Genomic DNA, 23983 nt, shown 5'->3' on the forward strand with positions numbered 1-23983 from the left:
ATCCCTTCCTTTCCCAAGTATCAACTCAAGTAAAAAAGCTGACAGACTCTATTACCCAGATATTAATTTATTAAAAAAAAATATTTACTAGGTTAAGAAAAAGAACAGGGGAAAAATAAGCTGAATGTCAAATCACTTTTTGTCCACTATAGCCCTCTACCTCTTATTCATTTGAAACAGTTGCTCAAGCTCTATCTATTCCAGAACTTATCTTCCTAAAACACTTGACTGCATAAATGGGAAATAAAGAGGAAAACATGCAGTAACTGGGTAACTAACTAAAGCCTAACATTGACATTAAGAAGTTGAGAGGGAATATTCCACATGGAATAAAGGCCCTGTTCTCACCAACAGAAACCTATCTTAAAGTGAACCATCAAGCCCATTTCTCAGATTGAAGGTTGGGCTCTTAAAAAAATCAATAATGGAAGAATCATAATATACTCACATGAAAAATATTAAAACTGTCTTCATACACACCTACCAAAGATTACTTAGACCCCACAGGATTCTTAAAGTGAGTTTTATAAATTATTATAATTAATTAGAGATTAACTACATTGGGGAAACTCACTTGCTTCCTGCGGGCCAGTTCTTCTTCTTCCCGTCGTTTCCTCTCATCTTCCTGCTGCCTCCTAAGTAGCTCTTCTTGTTGCCTCCGAAGCTCCTCCTGCCTTTTCCTCTCCTCTTCCTCTCGTTTGGCCCTCATTTCCACTTCTCTCCTCTCTTGCTCTAGCTACAATTCACATAAAACTATACTCAGATGCAGGTAACGTATTCCTACACCATTTCTTAGGGCAACTGTGCTGACAATATAGGAACAGCTTAACAGATGAAGCCTCTAGTAGATGTTCTCCCTTAATTGCAATTTTACCTATCAGCTGGCTGCCTACTGAGGTCAGATTCCTGAAACAGTCCAGAACACTTTTGGACAATTTCTGTTTGTAACAAACACCAGTTTTCCAGTCAGTCTTTCTACATCAGCTCCTCAAAATACCCTCTGACTTTAGAAGTGAGTATTGAGTTGCTTTGCAGTTATCATAAAACAGTAATTTTCAGGAAATGTACAGAATGATAAAGGTTCAAACTCACAAAAAAATTAGTACTACAGTATATGTAGAATAACCATAGAAAATAGGACTCATGATTCCCCAAACCAGTCTGAGTGAAAATCATGAGGATTAGGAGCACAACTACTTGGTCTCAACTCAGGGTTTGGCCTGACAGCTCCCGATGATCGCATTTTTAAACAGGTGGCTAGTGAAGAGGTTTTAATCACAAATGTAGAACACAAACCCTATTTCAGAGGCCAGTAGTACCTCCACAGCAATGGTTTCCAAACAGCTGTCCACAAGGATTTCATAACTTGTTTTTATAACCCCTATTCTCTTTATGGTGTTTTCCATGAAAATCTAGTCAAAATCATCCATTGAAGAGCTCAGTCTTCCATTGGCTCAAGAATCACAATTACATTGCAGAAGAGCAATTCCAACTTCTTACAGTACAAAACAGTTTCTGACCTTTGCAGCCTTGGCCTTCTCGAGCTGCTGAAGTTGTTCTAGAGCTGGTCCCTGAGCTGCAGTATCAATGGGCAGATCCCAGACACTGCTTCCTTCCCAGACTAGACAGTGAAGAAAACAAACATTGACAAGCAAAAATAAGCACATGAACAACACATAACTGAAAGGGGAGAATCTTGTGTATGCTGTTACTATGTTTTAGGAACTAAAATCATGTTAACACTTTTGCTTTAGTCAGCAGAGGGCAACCTTATCCTCCTGGATAACAAGGCCAGTCTGTGACTGAAGGAAGGCTGGGATTCCCCTGAAATTCCACAGAAAAAAACAGCTATTCCAGCTCCTCCCACCAGAGCAGAACACCCTTAAAGATCCCTTCACATCCAGACTTCCATAACCACTGGAAAAATTACCATATTCTTCACCGCTCTCAAATGGAACTTCTACTGCCAGGCAAAGTAGGCTAATCCAGTTAAACATCATGATGCAGAAATAATTTCCCTTTGTGTCAAAAAGTGAGGGATCATCTCAAAGATGCTGATTCTTAACATGTGGACTTTTCCCAAGAGACCTGACCCAGGCTAAGCACCTTACCTGTAGGCTGTGAAGCTGACTGAAGTTCCCATATTGAGCCAGTGTCCGGCACTGACACAGACCTTGTGACAGGTGGCATCATGTTCTGTTCAGATATTCTGTAATACCAACAGGAAGAGTCAACACGCCACTTCCAGGGAGAGGAGTGCTCTCAACACGTATGAGATTCAGTAACTTGTAACATACTGCTTTCCTTCCACACCTCTATTCAAAACAAAAATATGATGTGGACAACAGTAGTTGCTTGCAGAGTTCTTGCTGATCTCACCCCTGCTAAGTCAAGGGCTAAGCTACAGTTTTGCATTTGCTGCTTAGAGGCCAGTTTGAGGAACAAGCATCCAGTACTGCAGAACTGGAAAAGCTCCTCGGTGACCAGCACAATGTATCTGTCAGACAGGTACAATTCATCTCCTCATTTCCATAATCACTGAGACAAAGATTACATATATAATGAAGTACTCCATATTCTGAAACTGTTTCCTATTATTCTGAAACATACTTATATTCATTACTATCTTTAACACACATAATACTAAAATATGAGAAAACTTAACTAGGACAAACAGCTGACACAATGTAATCATTGTTATACACAAACTAGAGCACAGGAAGAACAGAATTCAGTTCAAGTCTGGGCTAGCTCACCTCATCTTCAGGGCCTGGAACTGTTGAAGGAGAATAGCGAGCTGCTGCTGCTGCTGGGATGAGAGGGCTGCCTTCTGCTGCTGAGCCAGCATCTGTGCATACTGTTGTCTTCAAAAGAGAAGCAGATAAATGGTATTTGTTCACTTATGCCCAAGCTGCAGGCAGATTTATGCTCTAAGGACTAATGCCCATTGACATATATAATGTACATACTAAATACTAAAGGAAACCACAGAACAGAAGCTTGGCAAGAATCAAAATACAAGAATATAGCCAGTTGGCTCACATAAGCAGAACCAGACTTCTCTTCACCCTCAGCTATGTCACCTGGCTATTACTGCCTCATGTTTTTCTTATAAGATGTGCAACACTACTTCCTATTTGTCTAAATTCCATAATTTTAGCTCAAATTAGTCCGGCTCGATCACTGCCCACCTGCAATCAGTCTCTTCCCCAGTATGTCAAGGCATTGCCTAGCACAGGAGCAGGCGCTTGCCTCATTCAATCATGAGCTGACCATCAGTATTGAAAAACTATAGTCACGACACATGCTTTCAGGATCCCCTGAAAAAGCAGTCTGACTGCTCTCTTTCCTTCAAACTTTCAGGAGCTGGCCATAACCGAACAACTGACAGCTTTAGCAAAATGGATTTCAAACTGCTTTGCCCAGCAGGACCTTTCACTGATCTTCAAAGAGCTGAGCAAGCAGACCAAAGGTAACTTCCACCTTCTCCATCTCCAGATCCAAAGATGTGTAGCCTTCTCCTGACATAAAAACATCTGAATGTCATTACTAGGACACCTGGGATTCAGGCTGACCCTAACAGCTACCTATAAAGCAAGTCTCACCAAAATCTATGTGTGACACTGGAAAGGATTCTGAAAAGTGCCTGAGGCAGATACACTGCCCTAATCCTGTGCATTAGAAACATCTCCAGTGTTTGTGGAAGCAGCTATTGCTGTTGGAGGTGAAGCAGTCCCAGCCCCACTGACTCTCCAGATGACTAAAAACACAGAACAGAACACAGCCACTGGAAGATCTCTGGGACAAGAACTCTTACTGTATTAGAAGATGCTGATACTGCAGGTGCTGCATTTGGATTAGAGCCAACTCTTGTTGTCTAGTCAGTCGCTCTTGGTCCAGTTCACCCTGTGTTCAGAGATAAAACATTCTTTTTCAATAACATATATACAAAGAGTAGTAGATTGCAAATGCAAGCAATGTAGAAGTTGTATTTTTACCAGAAAAAAAAACGAAAATAGAAAAATACCTAGACATCAAGATTTACAAAGCCTGTGAAATGCACAGCACCTTTATATATCACAGTACCCAGCCTGCCAGCCACACCAAGCATTTTTAAATTACATGTCTGTTCTACTCTTGCAAAAGTAATCTAACACCAAGTTCAGCTTTGGTGCTTGGAACACCTGCAATTCCAAGACAGAGTAGATGGCACCTAAATTCAATTCCCACTTGTTAGAGGAATATTTCAATACTGTAACTGTCACATAATTACCAGATGTGGAAGTGGTGCTGGGCCTGGAGTGAAGGGAACCCTGCCCCACATTTTCATGATGTCTCCAAGCGGCTGGAAAGTCTCATCACAGGCTCTCTTCACCAACAGTGACATTGTGAAGTATCCAGCCTGGAACCACTCTGCCATCTCCTGATTACTAAATGGACCTGAAATGACATCAACCAACACACGTTGTGGGGAAAGGGAAGCAAGGCCAGGTTCAGCACGTTGGAAACAAGGAGCTGGCTATCGTCACACAGTGCCCAGCACCAGGCATTGCTGTCTGCCTCACCCACTTGTGGGGACACTGCTCATCCAAGGCTGGAGTGTCCATGCACACCTGCACAGGGGCTACAGCACTGCCCCACAGCCTCAGGAAAAGTGCATGATGGCTTTCACCTTGCCTTGGAGGGAGCCAGGCCAGCTCTGGGGTGAAAGCCAAGCAGCCACCAGGGTGTCGGGCTTGGTGCAGTTAATCCCCCTGCTGTCCTCCAGCAGCACTTACTGCTTCAGGCTCACAGCTTCCACCCTGGAGCTCAGCAGTACCTGCTGCCTGACACTGCTCAAACCACAAGTGCTGCCTTCCCCACTGCACTGCACAGATAATTAAACAATCTTAGCCTGCTTCAACTCCTGCCTTCAAACCAGAGGAATCCTCATGTTGTACACAAGTTTTGCTTCTGGAACTTAGCAGTTAAACAGATTCACCTCAAGTGAACAAGTACATTTTTTAAGATAATGAGGATCAAGTTTCTTTCCTTTGTAAAAATCTACATTTTTCCTTCTCTTTTTTCTAAGAAAGATTTCAGTCATGCCTTTCAAAGGAGGGTTCCTATATTAATTTTACATATTCAAATACATAGAAAACGAGTATAAAAATATTATTTAACCAAGTAAGAACCACATAAATAAGTTCTGCAAGACATCTTCTGAAAAGTTGGAACATTCAGTAACCATTGCCTTCTCTGTAAGGAGCTTCTCTAGAAGGCAATTCCTCCTAGACAATATGAAATCACAAGAGGTTATCCCAAGAAAAGAAAAATTATTTGGCAGTGTTGGCTTCTTGATGTCACATCCTACAATAAAAATATTTAGATTGCCACCCACCAATAAACACCGAGCAGTGACTGATATACACTGAGCAAATAAAAGCACTTGATGGTTAACATTCTTTAAACTTAAAAGAGATGAAAAAAACCCTAAAGACATGCAATACCTGCAGACAAGGGATTGACACAGACCCCACAAACTACATCCCCACCAATCCTATCTGGTGCTCACAGCTGAGAAGTCATTCCCACTACACAGTGTGAAGTCCAGCAAGGAAGGAATTCACTGTTTAACTGCACTTTTGGGAAGCAGATAAGCAGCTGCTAAACTGAGCCCTAGGACCTCCTAAAGAAATGTACCTTCTGAAAGCAAAGGTGCAAGTTATGAAAGTTAAGAAAATATGAAAGGCCTGCTTCAAATCTTATTTACAAAAAAAATTCTTAAGCAAAAACTGAAAGCAGGGAGTGGTTCCTATCTATTAGATGAACTAACAAAGCAGTGGCTGCAAGTGCAATTTAAACTGAGATTCTGCACTGGCTGCTGGAAACCTGACTCCTCTTTGCCCTCGATTCTAAACAAATCACCCTCCCTGACTATTCCAGGTCTTCAGGCTGATTTCAAGGCTTCTTGTGGATTCTTTACAACTACTTGAGTGGTCACATTCCTTGTTCGTTTCCACTGTTATCTGGACATCTGAGTAACTAATGGTACGTGAAACAGGTTTTAGTCTAACCTAATTTACAGGAACATGCAGTGATGGCAAACCTCAGCCCTGATAACACATAGTTCTGGACGTTCAGCCTGCTGAGCTCATGGGGGCAGTGATGGGTTGAACATATTTTCAAAACCTATCTCTAGAATGGTAAATTCCCTGTGCTGCTTTTGTAAAAAGAAGCTTCAGCATCTGTTGGTGGTAATTCTGTGAAGAACTCTAACAATTCTGTGAAACAAAAGAGGAAGTGTAAATGGCACAGACCTACCCTGAATTTCTCCTTGTGGATCTTTGTAGTACCACTTCTGCATGGCTTCGTGAAAGAGGGGCATAGAGGAACCCTTTGCTCTGTGCTCTTGGATTTTTGCTGCTAGTCTTTCATCATCAAGGGCACTGTCCTGCAGATATGCCACCATTTTTTCTGCTTGCTGCAAGAGACATCAAAACCAGCAAGAAATACAAGAGTTAGATGAGGGCTTAGAGATTTGGAAATGAGTGTACCAAACACAACCAACCTTGTGCTACCCAGTGCTCCAGAGTGTACCAGGAATGACAGACAGCCCCAGGACAGGAGTGACCGCAACACAAACCTGGAGCTCTGTCTGCCACACTTGTCAGGCAGAATCCTGAGCAAGCACAATTCACCTGCTTACAAAAAGCTTTAGAGCAACTTGCCAAGGAGGTCCCATGCAGTACCACAGAAAAAAAAAAACAGGCATGAGAGCATGAGCACAAAGAAGGTTCTACATCTCAGCAGTCATTACAGCGCCATCAACACACTGTTGTGATTCACTTACAGAATTTTGGTTGGCTTTTTGTTTGATGGTTTGTTTGTCTGGAGATTTTAACAGACATACATAATTTCTCATACAAATCAAAATGCTACTTAACAGTGGTCGTAAGCACTATGGTCTCTAGCTCTTTAAACTGGGTATAGCATAGAAAAATACAACAGCGTGAATTATTTGCAAAAAAAAGAGAGAAGCAGCTTTCAGTATACATTGGGGAGTGTAAAGTTTTAGCTGCATTTCTGATTTTATGGCCTTCAAATATTTGCTGCATTCCACATTCCTCCAGTCTCAAGACTGTCAATAACAAAGGAATTAGAGAAATTTTACCTGCTCTAGGTGTTTGAGGCCCTCTTCATCATCTGGATCAGTGGGAATGTTGCCCATGCCTGGAGCAGCTGTGACAGGTGTTTGAACTGACCGCAGAGCAGGATTTGAATTGGAAACAGGAGGAGAAAGATGAGCAGAAGCAGCTGTGTCTGCAGAAATCTGTGGCAAAGGTTGAGCAAGAGAAGCCAAATCTAAAGAAAAATGTTTAAGTTAGTCCATTATCTTTAACATAAATGACAATTACTTTTAAGAACTTAATGCAGAGAATATTCAACAGCTCAAATTTAGCACCAAAGCAGAAGATTTTCAGATTTTCCTGAACGTACTGCTTAGAACACAGGTACCCAGCCTCACTTCAAGGAACAGTTTAGTTCTATCAGTGCAGAACTCAGCACATTTGAGCATCTCCCATTTCCTGGCCACACACATTTATCCAGACTACTCTGCTGCACCACAGTGAGGCACATCCACAACAGGCTGATGTTTCTCTGGACTGCATTTCAGTATGAAGTCCCAGTGCACTGCACGCATCTGAGATGGCATATCCAGCAAATCCTGTATTTATAGACCAGTTGGTGAATCTGGCTTTCCATCACCAGCGCTTGCCTCTTTTTAGGGGCCAGGATTATTCACAGTGAGTAATGGAAACTTACTAAATTTATCTGTCAGGTTTATTACCTTCCCCTCTGTTGGACATTTTGGCTGACAGTGTATTCTCCACTCGATTCTCTTTATCTTCTGTTTTTTCTGTTCTTTCTGGCACAGACTCTTCCTTCCTTTCAAAAAGATTTGTCTGCAGCGGGTCTGGAGGCTGGGATTTTGGTGGGGTGTCTGACCTGGCAGCTGGAGATGATGCCTGAGCTGCTTCTTCCACTGCTTCTGCAACAAGGCACAGGTCTAAGTAACTGAGTTAACAGAAATTCTACACTGACAGTTGCAGGAGAAGTCCCCCCTACCTGCCACTATTCTTTCTGTTTTCTCCCCCTCCTTCTTGGTCTTTTCATGATCTTTGGCTTCTTCATTGTGGCTCCCTTCAGAATCAGACCTTTCCTCCCCTTCCTCCACAGGCCTGAAGTCCATCTCCTGTTCCTCTGGTATTGGCTCCTTCTGCACTTTCTGCAAAGTCAACGCAATCATCCATAACCCACCTGACATCACTGGACATTTGCACCGAGCGACCCAAGGGGCCCAAAGCAGCTTTTCACCTTTAAAGAGAGAAACGCTCCAGAGGAGTCAAAGGTGCCCATCTCCTCCTCTGCATCCTCCAAGCACCACTCAGGGAGACTGTCCCTGTCGTCGTCCATGCTGCCGCTGCCGCAGCGCACGCGGCGATAGCCCCGCTCGTCGTCTCGGTCCCGGAAATCAAACTCGAACCTCCGCCGTCGCTCCATGTGCTCCCGCCAGCCTGCGGAATGAGGGCCGTCTAAGGCAGGGAAAGGAGCTTTACCACACAGGCCTGGGGCAGTGCTCACACAGTGGGGAAAGGACACTGACAGCAATTCAGAAAGCTGCTACATGGTACAGCCCACCTATGAACAGGCAACTTCAAGGGCAAGGCAAATAAGCAGAAGACTTTCAAATATTGTCTGCTGTATATCCTCACATAATAAACTGTGGAATAAGCATTAAAAACCACATAAGGCTAAAAAAGCTTGGCTACAAAATTTAGAACAAGCACGAAAATAAGACAAGCAACATTAGTTGCCAACTGAATTTACCAGCCATCATTGATTTAAGTCTTTGTGGCACCTTTACTTGTGTAAGATTTCATGTTTTCCTTCAGGGGCTCTGCAGAAGTCACATCCTGAACAAAACACCCATGTTTTTGCCTCTTGCCTTCAGATATGTTTTTTGTACATATACATGAAAAATGGAGTGATAACTGTTCAAATACCTTTGAAAGGACTGGTCAGTTTCTTGAATAGTCTTTTTAACCATGGAATAGCAAAACTTGGGAACATAAGAAATGGGAGAACATTCCCAATTCATACATAAACTTCATATTCAGAAGACACGATCATTCAGCCAAGCTTCAAATCCCCTGAGTGCAATAATGTTATTTAAGCTGTAAAGAGCTGGCTGCTAAGGAAAACAAATTGGGGGTGAAAGGACTGTACACGGCTTTCCATGAAATACAAGCCATCTCTATCACAAAGGTACAAAGAAAAATGAAGGCACCTTAGAGCTTTTCATGGTGACTGTTCTCAACTGGATAAAAAAAGAAGTAAATTCTTTTTTTTTGCTCCAACAATCTGTGCACCAGAATCAGTGCAGCCTCACAGTATCAACTGTCTACCAAAAAAACCCAAACCACAGTAAAGGGAAGAAAGGTGGTCCTGTTTCATGACTGATCAATGTTTCCACACTGACCTTAATACCTTAACTATTAATATTAGCCATGCAAAAATCCACCTTTGTCTCAAAAATACAGGAAATGTAAATCAAACTCTTTCCAGAAAAATTCTGAACTTCCATCTTAAATTTTACCAAGGATACACAAATGTTATCCTTTAACAAGGCCTTCACTATTCCCTATGTGCTTACTGGCAAATAATTCCACCAGATAACTTAACCTATGCTTCTAGTTATGCCTCGCAAAGCAAGTAGTATTAAACCATCAAATCAATGTTCTGAGGCAATGTTTTTAATGTTATTAAGGAAAGAGACTGAAGTGTAAGAGGTTGTTGACAACCAGACAGCATTTCTGATGGAGTCCCTGGACAGACAGCTCCTCATTACAAGGAGCCATGTCCATGTCAGGGCTCCCAGCAGGGGAGAGGAGCCTCTATTTGCCCACAGTTCACATGCCAATACCAGCAGTGCAGGTCTTCATAGTGACACCTAGAAATGTGGTTTTTGAAGGTAAATTCTAAGCACTTTGTTAAAGCCCAACTATCTTCAAAGTTCAAATGAAGAACCATTTAGTCTGCTTGCAGAGATTTAGTTACACCACCTTTAACAGCCCCCAGATTTTCAGAGCTATGTGGAGAGTCAAAAAGACATTGGTGTAGCAGACTCATGCCCTTGTTTCTTAGTAACCAAATATGTTTGTAAAAGCCCAGTTAGAATATAGGTCATAATTCAGGTCTGAAATATCAGGCTGCCAATCTTTTAAAACAAGCCAAGAGGAGAGATAAACCTGAATTCTTACCTGAAGTTTTTTAGCCAGCAGTTAGGACACAAACACAGCTTTAAGTTCAGCCCCATACTATCACGAGGCAATAATTACATGCTCAGTATTTAAAGTGAAGAGACGATTTCAAGCTTAATTTATCCCTTGCAACTTATGGTGACATTGTAGGTAAAATCTAGATAGGACTACTGGCTGCTTCAGGAAATCCAAGAACACATTAGCTTTATTAATAGCAATTTCTCTCTTCAAAGTTATATTCTCTAACTCAGCAGTGAAATTTTCAATATATACTAAAGAATACTAAATGCTAAACAGAACACTTAAAGGAATAGCACACCTTTTTGAGTATATATTATATATAGACCTAGTTCTTAGCTCAGTTTTGGAGCAAGATTCTCTACTGTACTTTAGTTGCTTCATGATATTTAAGAAATGCAAGGAACAACACAAAAAAATTCAATTCTAGTTGAATTACAGCACCTGATTCTGAAAGTGGAGTGAATCAAGATGAATTTGAAAAGCCTTTCAAACAAAGCAGCAACTAAAAAATCTTTATATGAAAGTACAGCCTAAGGCCTCTCTCAAATGCTTCTCAGGAAAAAGGCCAATTTGAAGAGCTATTTACACAAAGACACAAAATCGTATCAGAAATTCTTGTTAAGAAAAACTTATTCCTATTCCTTAAGGCTGATTTGGTAACCAAAACCATAAACATCTATAGATCAGCCACTAGTTTTGAGACCACAACAGGTTTGTATTTGTTTCTGACAAAACAGACTTGGCCTTGTAAATTTAAAAGGCAATCATTGTGTGAATGCAAGAATTGTAACAACAGAGAGGGGGCTTTTAGACATTTATAATTTTAAAACATGGTTAAAAATTTAAAGGAAAATAAAGAACTTCGAAGCAGCCAGTGAATCTAAATCTGTGATCACACTCTTCTAGCAGTTACTAAAGCCAGTGTAAAGATCCTAGCAGGGAGTACAAAGAGTCAATCTACAGGAAGGACCAACTAAACAAATGAAAACAGTCCTCTGAAGACATTTCTCTTTTTTTAGCAGGACATATGACTGTACTATTACCTAACACCAGAATAGTATAAAGAAGTAGTTTAAACCATGCCAATTTGATTTAAGCTCATTTTAAAAGCAAAAATGTGATTTAAACCATTTTGATAGTTCTGTGGCTACTACTAATAGAAGAAACCAAATCCAGCTCTGATGAAAGCCAGAACTAGGGCAATACAGCTGTCAACTCAGGCTACCTCAAAACTGGCAACTTTTCTGCAGATTCACATAAGCCTTCAAACAGGCTTTCAATGATGGCTGCTAGAACTAACCTGGTAAAGGAAGTTCAGTTAGTTTCTACTACACCGAAAATTCAAATAAGCAAAATTTACATGACAGAATTGAAATTTTCAAAACTTTCCTCAGAACAACCAAAAAAGTTCAAGACCTGAATGAACTTGTGAACTTTGAGGTCTATGCTTCGTTTGTAGCTAAAGCATGCAGGCTGGTACTTGCAGAACACTCCACTTCTGAGTATCATGCTGCATCATGAGGTAGCTGGCCTGGTGTTGCCTCAACTAGATAACAAGGCAGCAGCGTCTGATCAACAACTATGACCAAACACTGGGGAAAAGAAAATTATATTCTTCAAAATTTGCCTCTAAATAGAAAACATCTGATGATAAATCAAGCCTTGGGCTCATTGCTAAATTTTAGCACAAGAGAGCAGCTGTTTGAGAGCAGAATTATATACAGCTATGAAGAAGGCTCAGAACAGAGGTCATGGTTGCTCCCAACAATAACTGTACTGAAAGTCTGGGAAGTTGAAAAGGGCAACAGAGCCACTGCAAGACCAAATGGGACTTTTTTTTATTGAACAGAATAAATTGTCCACCTCAGCTCCAAAAGTGTCCTGTGCTTTCTTTGCTTGCCTATCAAGTTTAGCATGGAGCAAAGGATGCTCAAGCAGGGGGAACTTATCATCCCCTAGAACTACCAGAAAGAAGGTTTAGGTTGGGCATTAGAAGCAATTTCTTCACTGGAAGGGTTGTCAAGCATCAGCACAGATGCCCAGGGAAGTGGTGGAGGCCCTATCCTTGGAGGGATTTAAAAGCCATGTAGATGTGGCACTTAAGGACATGGTTTAGTGGTGGCCTTGGCAGTGCTAGATCAATGGTTGGGCTCAAACAGCTTTAAGGTCTTTTCCAAAATTAACAATTTTACTGTTCTATGAAGATGTAACAGTAGAAAAGCCTAATCCTCTCCTGGTACTCCAGAAGCCTTCTGCAGCCAAAAGATAGCCAAACCCAGGATCCCACACCAGGTATGACTGAATCTTTTCCAAAGAGAAGGGGAAAAAATCTATAATATGTTTCAGTCCTACTACTGGAACACCAAGCTCTGCTTTTTATTTCTCCTGCAATTCCAGCAGTACAATGCTGGAAAGCAAGTGAACAGACTTGCCCTGTCAGGCCTGGGAAGGGGACAGTGAAACCAAAAAGGTACCTGAAATTTATTGAGACAAGACATCCTGGAACTAACTACAAAATGTGTAGAGCAACATATTTTGAGATCTTCCAAGGATGCTTCTTGGCACTGCAAACACATCTGGAAAACTAGAAAGTGGTCAATGACCAGAGTGGTTTAGTGTCAGTGTCACTCTGCAGCATTAGATATGTTGTCTGATGTGGGTGATTTCTATCCCCTTATTGTCACAGCCACAAAGAAATAGTACTATTAAACCCCCTTATTTTACCAGGTACATACACACCTGGAGCACAATACAGACAAGTGCACACCTGGGAAGTAATGTTCTCTTAAGTATGTAAGGATACTGAAGAGGCTAAAAGGAAAACAACAGGCACACAATTTTATGCTAAACATTTCGTGACCAAGAGCCTCACACATGCCAGAACAGTATTCAATGACCAAGACTACATGAACCTATTTTTCCTGAACGTGGCACCTCTCTCTCCTCATGGCCTTTGCCCTCTCTCAGCAAACACAGCTGCATGTTTGGCCAGCTCTGCTCTCACCTGGACTGTGAGGACGCCACCTCTCCCCATCCCTCCGTGACCCAGCCAGTCGCCAGCCTCCATCCTCATCTTCCCCATTCTGCTCCTCCCTGAAGATGCGCCAGTTCTCGCTCTCAGAGCGGATAAATTCGTGTTTCCTCCCTGTGGTCACTGTCCCACCTTCCTCAAAGTTTGGTCTCACTGCAAAGAAAACACAAGGCCAGTGAACATGTGTCCTGTCTTTAGAAACACAAATACAAAAGGGTTGAAATCTTGCTCTCTTGGAGGTAAAAAATGCACCAGAGGTGGTTATAGGAACCTAGGAGAGGAATAGAAATTCAAGAAGGAAACATGACAGAGATTTAAGAAATCCAGGTGCCTATGTACCTTGGGATGGAAAGACACAAAAAAAAATTCCAGAAGGAAGCAAAGCATATAAGTAACTAGAATATGGATAGGAAAGGCAAAGGAGGAAAAGGCAGTTTAAGAGATGTAAGGAAATGTAACAGAAAGAAGGCAAAAGTGTGCAGAGAAAAAGAATAAACTGCTTTATCATGAGGTGCCTCAAGCTAAATGGGAGCACAGTGTAAGTATTATATAAACCAAACACATTTCGTACTTCTGTAATAAAAAGAAGGTGAGATCTATTTATTTAATCCAACATACAGCAGTCTAACTATTAGGAAACACTGAAAATTTAAAGTAGCATTGAGGAATAAACTGGAAAAAACCTAGCAATGTTAACATTATGCTGTGAATCCATCTTCTGGAGAGCCAAGGTCAGTGCATGAAGGGCTAGTAGCAATTATGCCTGAGCTGAAGGATAAGTCTACTAGAAGTTTAAGAGACTGGTATTTTTTTAGTTCCCAATGTACATTATGTTATATTTAAAACACAACTAAATCCTCAGGTACTTATGAACAGCAATCATGTCAGAAAAGAATTATATAAACATTTTTATGAAAAGACTCCACATTATACACCAAGATGTCCAAGTCATACATCAGTATGCCACGGTTTAACACAGATGCTGCTTTCACTGCTGACTTGCCCTGACATGACAGCCCATCATTGAAATAAGTTTCTTCAGCTGTGTAGCACCAGAATTGTCATAGGAACCAGAGTCATGTCATTTCTTCACTGGTACTATTACCCAGTGTTAACCTGAAATTGTGGTGTTATCTATAAAACTAAGTTTTTCAAGTACTAGAGAAAAGTATACTGAATCTTCCTTCTTAAGAGTCCTAAAACCCAAAAATGTAAGATGTTATTTGGTGAAGTCTGTTTGGTATGCCTGCTTTCTTAGACAGGAAAAACACAAGAAAGTATGATCATGCACAGACTCCAGGGGTGGAAAGAGACATTTTTAAGTGTTTTGTTTAGGAAGCATGGGAGAATGCTTTCTTAGCATCAGGCAATTTTTTCAGTCAATGAAAAAGATGAGGAAACAACGAAGATCTGAAATTCTGTGGCATACCAGATCTCTGTTTAGAACAGGAAAATTCTTCCTGCTAGAGACAGTGCACTCTGGAGGCAGGGAGCACACACTGGCTCTCTACTTTGCATGCACCTTGGAGAAAAACTGACATCCCTTCTCCACCAGCTCAAAACATTGGAGGGAAAAAACCTCTCTCTTTCTCCAGCTCTAATTTTTCTGGAATATCTTCCCCTTATGTTGTTCCTACATGAAGAGCTAAAGCACATTGACTAATTTCAAGTCCAGCATCAGTACCAACAGGCAATGTCAGCTGTGAAGGCAAGTATGACCCAGTTACACCTTTACTTCACTGAAGGGGACATCTGGCTGAAGATCACTTCTGGATTTGCTGGGCTTTGAGTAACAACACAACCTGCAGACTGCATTTTGGGGAGTCTCTGGTAATACTCCAAATGAAACAAAATTGCTGGAGGCACTCAACTCCCTTCATGTGGTACTTGTGATGCTGGCAACTTTTTATCTGGAGTGGATAAATCTTTGCAGATGAAGGTCAGCCACATTCTGAATTCCCGTGCATCATGGAAAAGAAAGGAAAGGAACAAGCCAGGCAGAAAAATCTAAGTCTGGGAATTTATTAATTTTTTTTTTTAATTTTTGGTATCTCAAAAATATCATGCAGACTACAGTAAGAAAAAGTGCAGGGAAGCCTCTCACCATTGCTCCTTGGATGGGCTTCCCATAGTAGAAAAGCAAAGGCAAAGCTGGAAGTAAAACAGAGAGAGGTGCACAGGAGAGAGCTGCAACCCAACAGACATGGGGAGCCTAAGTCCCTGACAACAAGGAAAGTGCCTCATTCTTCCTGAATTTATTTTTAAAATGCTACAAAGAGGAAGACAGATCCAATTTTTTTTCATTTTGCAGCACAAGACATTAGTTTTTTTCTTACTAAAACAGTTACCAAAAGAAAAAAGTTATTTGAATCACTATTTTGGGACATGAGAAGTAATATTTTTACAGATTTATCTATTATTTTCATCAAAACTCACAGCTCTTACTTGACACTTATTCAGTAACATTAATTTGAGAGATTTTAGACTCTACCCATTAAGGAAAAAAAGTATGTTCTTCCCTAGCATTGTTAAGTTCAGTTGATTCTGGAGACTTCTCTTTAACACAGACACGCTCTCAGCTCACAGGTCCTGTTCCACTCTTCCAAAAACATTTAGGTCACTTAAAGAATATTGTGCAGTCTGCTTTGCCACTGAATATCCAGGTTTTAGCCCCATTGCACATCTCCTCATACTATAAGCAAATCAAGGCAACTCAGGTTCTGTTAGTCCTTAGGACAGCAGATTTTGTTCCCAAGAACAGAACTATCAAAGTCAGGTTTTGTATGCTGAACTTGCAGAAAATGGGGTTTGAAACACATCTCTATCTCTGTAGAGGTTACAAAATATCAAATGTTTGCCAAGATCAGATTCAGCTGGCATCCTGCCCCACTTCTGATTTTAAATTCTGTGGCATTACAAATGTAGAAATAAAAAAAAAATCAAATATAAGGGGTCAGCATTGTATTTATCTGAGCATGGGATCACCTGTGGTTCCAAAACCTTTCCAAACACAGCAGCACTCCAGTGTCACACCAAAGCCTGTTCTGATGCCACATTCAGTGGAATTCAGAGAAAAAGTGCAGTGTCTCATGACATACTTCAGTTTTCTGGTTTACTCCAGTTTTCTAGAACATCACAGCAAGCATCAAAGAACAAGGTATGTGTCCAAACAGGTCTGGCATGAGATGATCCTGAAGATTAGACAGACCAGCCAAGAAACTGGTTCTTTACAAACACAAACCAGTCACAGGTTAAGGACCAGAAAAATCAAGCTACGCAAGTGACAGAAAGACTCTGACAAACTGAATACAGGAATATTCCTACAGATTACATCTAAATTCATAACTTATAAAGTGCCAGCATATTCTATGCAAACTGTTTGTAGATTTGAGAGCAATCATTTCAGTTGAAATTACTTAGATCACAGAGTCAGGACTTGGCAATGTTTTAAGGATGAAAGAAACTAAAATGCAATCTATGGTTTTGCCTCGGACTAATTGACTGGACTTCCTGAAGAGAAGGAGCAGTAAAAGGGCACCTCTGTTCAGGCCTGTCACAAAGCCAGCAATGGTGTTTACAGAAAACTTCAGACAGAGCTGAGTGGTATCCAGCCAGAAAAGCCTACAGCTGTGCAACACTGATTTGAAGGGATACTGACTGTGCAGAAACAAGACTGGATTTGGGGATGTGGCCCCATGGCAACGTGGTTATGGAGAGCACTTACTAACAGAATGGCAAATGTTCTCCAGGCTGGCAGCCCATGTTTCCTACACCATCCTCACTGTCTGCAGAGAATAAACAGCTAAGCAATGACTGACAGCACTGCTGTTTCCTCTACACAGGGGCGAGAATCAGGAGAGTCTACTAAGTACTTGGACCTGCTCTCTTCTCTCTGCTGCCTGCTATGTAATTCCTCAAAAGGAAGATAAAAATAAAAACCTTTGCAATGTTTTTAAAGAAAATGAAGTAACTTTGCCTAAATGTGTAATTGCTTCATTTATTTTACAGAAGAATAAAACAAATGTCCTTAAGATGATGCTTCTAGAGAAAGACTACCTTCTTACTGGAACACTACAGGACATGCTAGAAACACCACAGGAATACAAATACCATCAAGTGACTCCCAGTGACAGATCAGAAGTTCTGAATCCCATTTCTAGCTTCAAATTTTTAATCTCTCTGCATAAAATCTCAATCTCAACAGCAGGTCTCAAAAACATACTATCAAATATAATACCCTATTTTTTTCACTAAATTGTCCATTATCTACTGTCACCATTGTGAGTGAGCCAATAGATTCAAAGGAATTAACAAGAGTTCAATTCCATAACACACGTGAAACACACACGGCACCTAATTTCACCTGCTATACAACTGTATAAAGATTTCCACCTCATTCAGTTGAATTAGATTAGAAAACCACACCAGTGACCACTCAGCAAATGCTTTCTACAGTTCAGAAGATGGCTTCTAAGAAAATACTGTTTGAAACCAAAATCCTACTTGTGACTAAGTGAGGCTGTCTGCAGTGGAGGGGAGGGTGAAGAGGGAGTCACACCATCCTACAGCCTTGTCACACTGGTGGGAGTCCCCTGGCACTACATTATTTGCCCTGGTTTTCAAAGTCACACCATGCCTATCAACTTTCAGTGCTGTGCCTGAACATGCATTAAAACGTTCCATTCTAATGAAGCAAAAAATTAATGTTTTGCAATTTAGGGTTGGGGGAAGGTTAAAGAAGGAAAAATAGGGAGGATTTTGTTTCCTAAGCAGGAAAGTCTACATTAATGATTTTCCCAGCAGGCCTTCAGTAGTTTTACTGCAAACAACCACGGCCTTTGTTTCTCAGATCCTCTTACATCTGACATTCAGTCAAAGCCCTCACATCAGCAGCTCACCAAGGGATAAAAAAAAAAAAAAAAAAGTGAACCAGTACTGTGTTCCAGAGCTGTCCTCAGAGCTGGTCCAGCAGGGAAGCACACTGACCACTCTGCACAGCTGCTCACTCAGACATACCCTCAGCAGCTCCTCTCATTTCATGAGTGGAAGAGCAAACAGCTTAAGCAAAAGTGGTTTCATCTGCCACATGGAATCAGCAAGCCACCTAATCTGCCTTGTTTCATTCCTAGGCTTTAGCAAAATCCTGTGATTAATTCCATGTTTTCACAAAGGAGCAATGGGGAGATGGAAATGGCCAGGTCTACATCTTCTGGACAGCATTAGGCTGCAAGTCAGCAACAGCCTCCTGAGAGCACAAACTGCACCAGGAGCTGCATCCACCTTTGCATTCACATTCCAGAGCTTGGGAGCTAACAGGAAAGGAACGAGTGGAGCAGCAGGGGGACCCAAGAGTGTCCCTCTTCACTCAAATGAACAGTAGTTCACACTGGTTAGAGAAAATATATCAGCGAACAGTGTGGGTTTTCAGCAGCAGTATGGAACTTTTCCACTCAGCTACTCCAAGGGAATTTTGGCCTTTTCAACTTTCATGCAAAACTTTAGGTTATACAAACCTAAAAAATTATCTTGATTAAGGAGGTGAGGAAGAAGGCACCCCTTCTCCAAGTAAGTGTTTGAGGATTTCTCCTTGGCTGCTAAGAGTTTGTGTTGGGTAAAGAAATGCTCCTAACAAACCAGAATTCTTTTCCACATGATCAGAGCCAACCAGCCCCCCTGCAGGCAAAATGACCAATCAAATCAGCTTCAGATGGAAACCAATCCCCCCAGCATATAAACACAGGAATGAGACATACAAACCCATTTTTAAAGGTTTTGGTGTTTTTTTTAATCTTTACCAACCCCTTGTGGGAAGTTTCTTACTAGTGCTGGGACCAGTACACCAGACCAGAGCAGTCCCTCTCCTGGAACCCAGGTTATCCCCTCCTCCTGCACAAAGACCCTCTAAAGACTGGTAAGTACACAAAACCATCCTGTTTTTTCTTTTTTCTTTTCTTACTGTATAATTTCAATTGTTCTGTCACTCTTTAATCAAAAAAATCCAAGTTCTTTTGAGAGCAGAGAGTTTTATTTCTAAAACTTGCTAAACTAAGTGTCACCTTAAACAAAATGGTTGCTGATTCTTCCCCCTCAAAAAGAAGAAAATGCTGTCTCGGGTGACCAGAGCCCTAAGAGCACACAGAGCAAATCCAAAGTCTTTAAGCTGTATTTTTTCAGAAAGTTTTTGAGATAAGTGCTGGAAAGGCTCTGCAGACAGGCAGCATTTGCAAGCTCCAGCTACAACAGGTGGGTGTCATGAAATTGGCCAAGAATTATGAAAAAGACATCCTCACCTTGCTGCACTCATAACTCAGCACTCAGTTCCACCACAAATTAAAAGAGACAAGCTTCACATCTTCAAATTTGCTTTTACCATCTCCAATTATATCTCAGATATCAACAGTTTTCAATCTTTCCATCAATGCATTCATCCCTGTGCTTATGGACACAGAGCGAGCTGGCACCGCTGCCCAGGGTTCCACACAGGGACATGGAGTGAACTCCTCTGTCCTGCACAACTCAGCCATTCCAGGCAAGCCATGGGAAAGCCTGCATCTCACAGGGCAGGACAGCTCTTCAAAAACAGCAAGTTCCAAAAAAAAAGGGTGGCAGCAAACTTCTGCAGCCTTACATCAAATATAACCCTCCCTGGCAACTATCAAATTACTCCTGTTACCAACATTTAATTCTGCATTTAAGTTTCTTTATAAAAATTTAATATATACAGGAATATTTTACAGCCTTTACTAAGACTTTGCTTAAATGTTGCTTTTCTGCTTCGCCAAAAGTGGCCAGGCTAGTTGGTCCACTCAGGTGCTACTTCAAAATCAAGAATTAGTGTTCATATAGATCTTCAGAGTACTTACGTGAAAATACATTATATATAAAATGGAGCACTATTTAGCTTCCCAGAAATCAAGTATGAGTTTTTTTTCCTGCATATAAAAGGAGACATACTCTCCTATTTTATCACCTCTTTCTTTAAAGTGCATTGAGTAATAAACTCTCACAGAAAGTCAGAAGTATGAGCTCTCACATCCTATCCTTTATGGCACTCGCTTTGAAAAAAGAAACTTGGGGTCAACAAATTCAAGTTTCCATTTTAACAAGACCTACTTATAAATGTAACAAGTCCTGAAAGCTTATCTTAATTCTGCACACTGCTCAGAAGTAACAGTTTTGTCACAAACTACTTCCATTCATCTCAATGAGGCATTAGCTACAAAACCAAAAGGACAAATATGTTAGAAATGTTAACTGTTCTACTCACAACAGAAGCATGAGCTTTCAACCAATGCAGCTTCTCAAGCTGAATTACCTACTACATTTCTAAGGCTGTCCCCTAATGTAAGTTATACGACCCAGTAATTTCATCCATACTGAAAAAACCTTCATTTCCTAAAAATAATGCCAGAGCATCTCCAAGGATGGCCATTCAGTCTAAAAAAATTACACAATAATCTAAAAATAAAACCACACAGAATAGCAATTTTAATAGCATGAAAAAATGCCTTTACAAATCATAATCTTAGTTTGTTCTTGTTGCAAAGTGCAGAGGCAGCAACAGACCTGCACAATCCCAGCTCAGAGCAGACAAGGTTTAAATCTGAAGCTTGTACATGATCATGCAAAGCCAGGCCAAGTAAAGAAGGAATGTACACATCCCCACAGGGGCATGCCACCACAGAGATTCTAGTAAATCTTGGAATGATGCTGCAGTTAAAAAAAGCAGTTTTTGCAGTCACTCCCAGAAAATAGCAAGTCCTCAAGACCACTTTCCTGTCAGAATGAAGCAGCACAGCATAAACTGTTTCAAATCCCTTCCATGGTCAATTAGAACAGACTTTGTTAAGACTAGAAGCTGGGCAAGTAGGGCAACACTGCAGAAGTCTCCTCTGAACACAACTCCTCACTCAGGCTCCTCAAAAGGTTGCAAATGTATTTGTATACCAAGTGAGAATAGGCTGGAAGTGTCACTTTGAATGCCTTCAACTGAGAAGGCAAATGGAAATGCTGCCAATAAGTTTCCCTGCAACCCTACCAAAGTCCTAAGAAAAAGCTAAGCAAGAGGAAAGGAGAGGAAATCAACATGGTGGCATGGAACAGAAAGTCAAATGGTGCAATCCTCTACTGCATTCTGTTGACCTTCTGCTCCATGGTGGCATGGAACAGAAAGTCAACGGAATGCAGTAAAGGCTGTTACAACACAAGGAAGAAGAGCTCAATCTAAAAAGCAAAGCATGGGAGAGCCACATGCTGGATCATGAATTTCAGAAATGCAAGCAACATCCCAAAGCTGTAATGCAAGGTTTTATCAAACATAAATCATTAGCCAGCCAGGTCAGTTTGGAACCTGTCCCACTGCTAGAAGGAATCTGATTGTTTTAAAAATTAGTACTCACCCTACCTTGATTTGTCTTAGAGAAGTGTTTAAAAGAAAGAAGCCAGGATGAGGGACATGATAAAAAGACTGAAAACCAAAAAAAGCTAAGAACAAACTGACACAGTGGTGTTGGTGATAATTTAGCTTTTAAGAGAAGGTAAACAGGAAGGATTACACACAGCAAATGTGTGGTAAAGGACTGGTCACCATGCCAAAAGAGGTTTAGAAAAGTGATTTCTGACAGTTCCGGTCTTTCTAGTCAGGGGCTATCAGCTGAGAAATGGAGGTACAATAAACACAAAAGCTTCATCAACAGTTGCATATGTCAGGAACCAGAAAAAGCAAAACCCACCAAGTAACATAACATAAAGGGTGTTGAGAGAGACCACTGGACAAACCTGGAAAAGAAATATTGCAAGAGACAAGCATTCTCCAACAAACACTGAATTTTTCTTCTCAAGTTGAAGATTTGAATGTCTTCCCTAAAACATACACTGAAATGGGGATTAATATGGGGTCAATCAAGGACCATGCCAGGCAGGGAATTCAATCAGGTGCTCTGAATTGTACTTTGTAACTTCATTAATTTATCACTAACAAGGAAAGAAGGTATTTGTATTTTTTTACTATGGGCAAGGAAAGGAGTAGACAGAAGACATTAACACTTTTTAAATTCAAAGTCACATCTGCTCTTAAGCTGCCCCTGCTTTTGAGAATAGAGACGACTGATCCTCCGACACGGGTAAGCTATTTGCCAGGGGGCAGTTACTCTTTTGCCTCATACTCACTCCCAACTGCACTGCTCTCAGTGTCTATTTGCAGTTTCTTATCTGCTTTTATCACTCCAAGACTTCTGGCTCTTAATCCACCAACAGCGCTTGAAAAAAGGGGTTTTGGAACTCGCACATTTCCAATGCTATCCCTGCCACTGAAATAGAAAACTAACATTTTTAACAGTCCTAGACTAGAAATCACTGTACCAGTGCACAACCTGGTTAAACTCAGAAGGCAAATTCACCTGCTTGGGAGTCTCAAGGAGCAGAGTCACAGGACTCTTCTGAAATGTGCTGTTGGGGGCTAATGTAGGTTCTCTTTCTCAAGTTTCTTCAAAATCTGTCAGGAATCAACCCTCCTCCACTGAATAAATCCCAAAGAACCTGACTTTTTTCAGAGTTTAAGACAACATTAAGTGATTAATCACCACCCTAAGAAGCTCTATAATCAACAAATCTGAGATCCTACAATGCTGGCAGCATTTGCTCTAAGTCTGTAGTGTTCAAACACTCATGAGAAGATCTGAAGCACAGCCAAAAATAATGTACCATCTTAAGAAAGTTTTCCCTTTTTTCTTAATGCACATAACACCACAGAAAGGCTTCTGTCACCCATCAGTCAGCATCAGAATCATTTCCACAATACCTATTTGTTCTGTAAACCCATATTGCTTAGAGTCTACAAAGCAGATCCTGCCCTCAAAGTACCACAAGAATTTACACAAAACCAGAAGCTTTGGCTTTTGGTTGTGTTTTGTTGTTTTGCGTTTTTTGTTGGTTTGCTGCTTTGTTTTGAATGCATGATTCACTCAGAGGCATTTTGTTCTCTAAGTGTTCTTTCTTCAAACAAGGGAATGTTTCTTGTGAGTACGGCTTACTCTGATAAAACCAAGGCACTGTTCAGAGCTCATTTTGAGCATGGTCCTCATAATCCTTTCCATCCAGAGACGCCCATTTTCCAGTGCCTTCAAGGCCTCCACAAGGGCTCATCTAAATCTTGGCACAAGAACTGCGCTCTACAGACAAGTCACTAATCACTGGATGACTGAAATACATATAATTACATTCAGGTTACTGTACAGCAAGAGTGAGAACTGCCATTCAGGGAGCCATGCAGCAGATTGAAGAGTCAACTCAGTGAAGGTGGATGGACTACAACCAAAATCCCCCAAGAAAGGTAGCCTGGTACCATATGCCAGGAGAACCTCGCTAAGTCCACTGCAGTCTCTGACACAGGGAATGATTTCAAAATATTCCCCCTGGGAGATGTGAACTGGAAAATTAAAATAAGGAAAAAAACAGCAAATTCCACTCAGGCCATCAGCTACTTTATCTCCCTCTGACTACAGCATGGATAGAAGTAATAGCTGTATGGTTTTGAGAAAAGAAAAAAAATAGCTAAATAGTCACTGTGATGTCAATCCTCGTACCTCAGTAGGCATTAAACACAAGTAAAAGCAAGAGAGAATCTCCT

At 41.0% G+C, this 23983-nt stretch overlaps 1 protein-coding gene across 10 annotated transcripts in view; it reads right to left on the reverse strand.

Moving 5' to 3' along the window:
* The window catches only part of GIGYF2 (GRB10 interacting GYF protein 2), a 75035-nt gene that overhangs the window by 12787 nt on the left and 38265 nt on the right, over window positions 1-23983 (reverse strand). For 6 of the 10 annotated variants that reach the window (XM_059479063.1, XM_059479064.1, XM_059479065.1 and 3 more), the window contains 12 exons: window positions 13330-13509; window positions 8359-8576; window positions 8110-8269; window positions 7832-8032; window positions 7154-7344; window positions 6304-6463; window positions 4274-4440; window positions 3818-3906; window positions 2757-2864; window positions 2112-2209; window positions 1521-1621; window positions 575-736 (listed from right to left, as the gene is read on the reverse strand). In XM_059479063.1, the coding sequence (XP_059335046.1) occupies window positions 575-736; window positions 1521-1621; window positions 2112-2209; window positions 2757-2864; window positions 3818-3906; window positions 4274-4440; window positions 6304-6463; window positions 7154-7344; window positions 7832-8032; window positions 8110-8269; window positions 8359-8576; window positions 13330-13509 (1835 nt within the window). The remainder of the gene's footprint in view (window positions 1-574; window positions 737-1520; window positions 1622-2111; window positions 2210-2756; window positions 2865-3817; window positions 3907-4273; window positions 4441-6303; window positions 6464-7153; window positions 7345-7831; window positions 8033-8109; window positions 8270-8358; window positions 8577-13329; window positions 13510-23983) is intronic. The other 4 variants (XM_059479068.1, XM_059479070.1, XM_059479067.1 and 1 more) reach the window with 3 other exon arrangements.

The sequence above is a fragment of the Ammospiza nelsoni genome, chromosome 10 (genome assembly GCF_027579445.1).
Source record: "Ammospiza nelsoni isolate bAmmNel1 chromosome 10, bAmmNel1.pri, whole genome shotgun sequence".
Lineage (NCBI taxonomy): Eukaryota > Metazoa > Chordata > Aves > Passeriformes > Passerellidae > Ammospiza > Ammospiza nelsoni.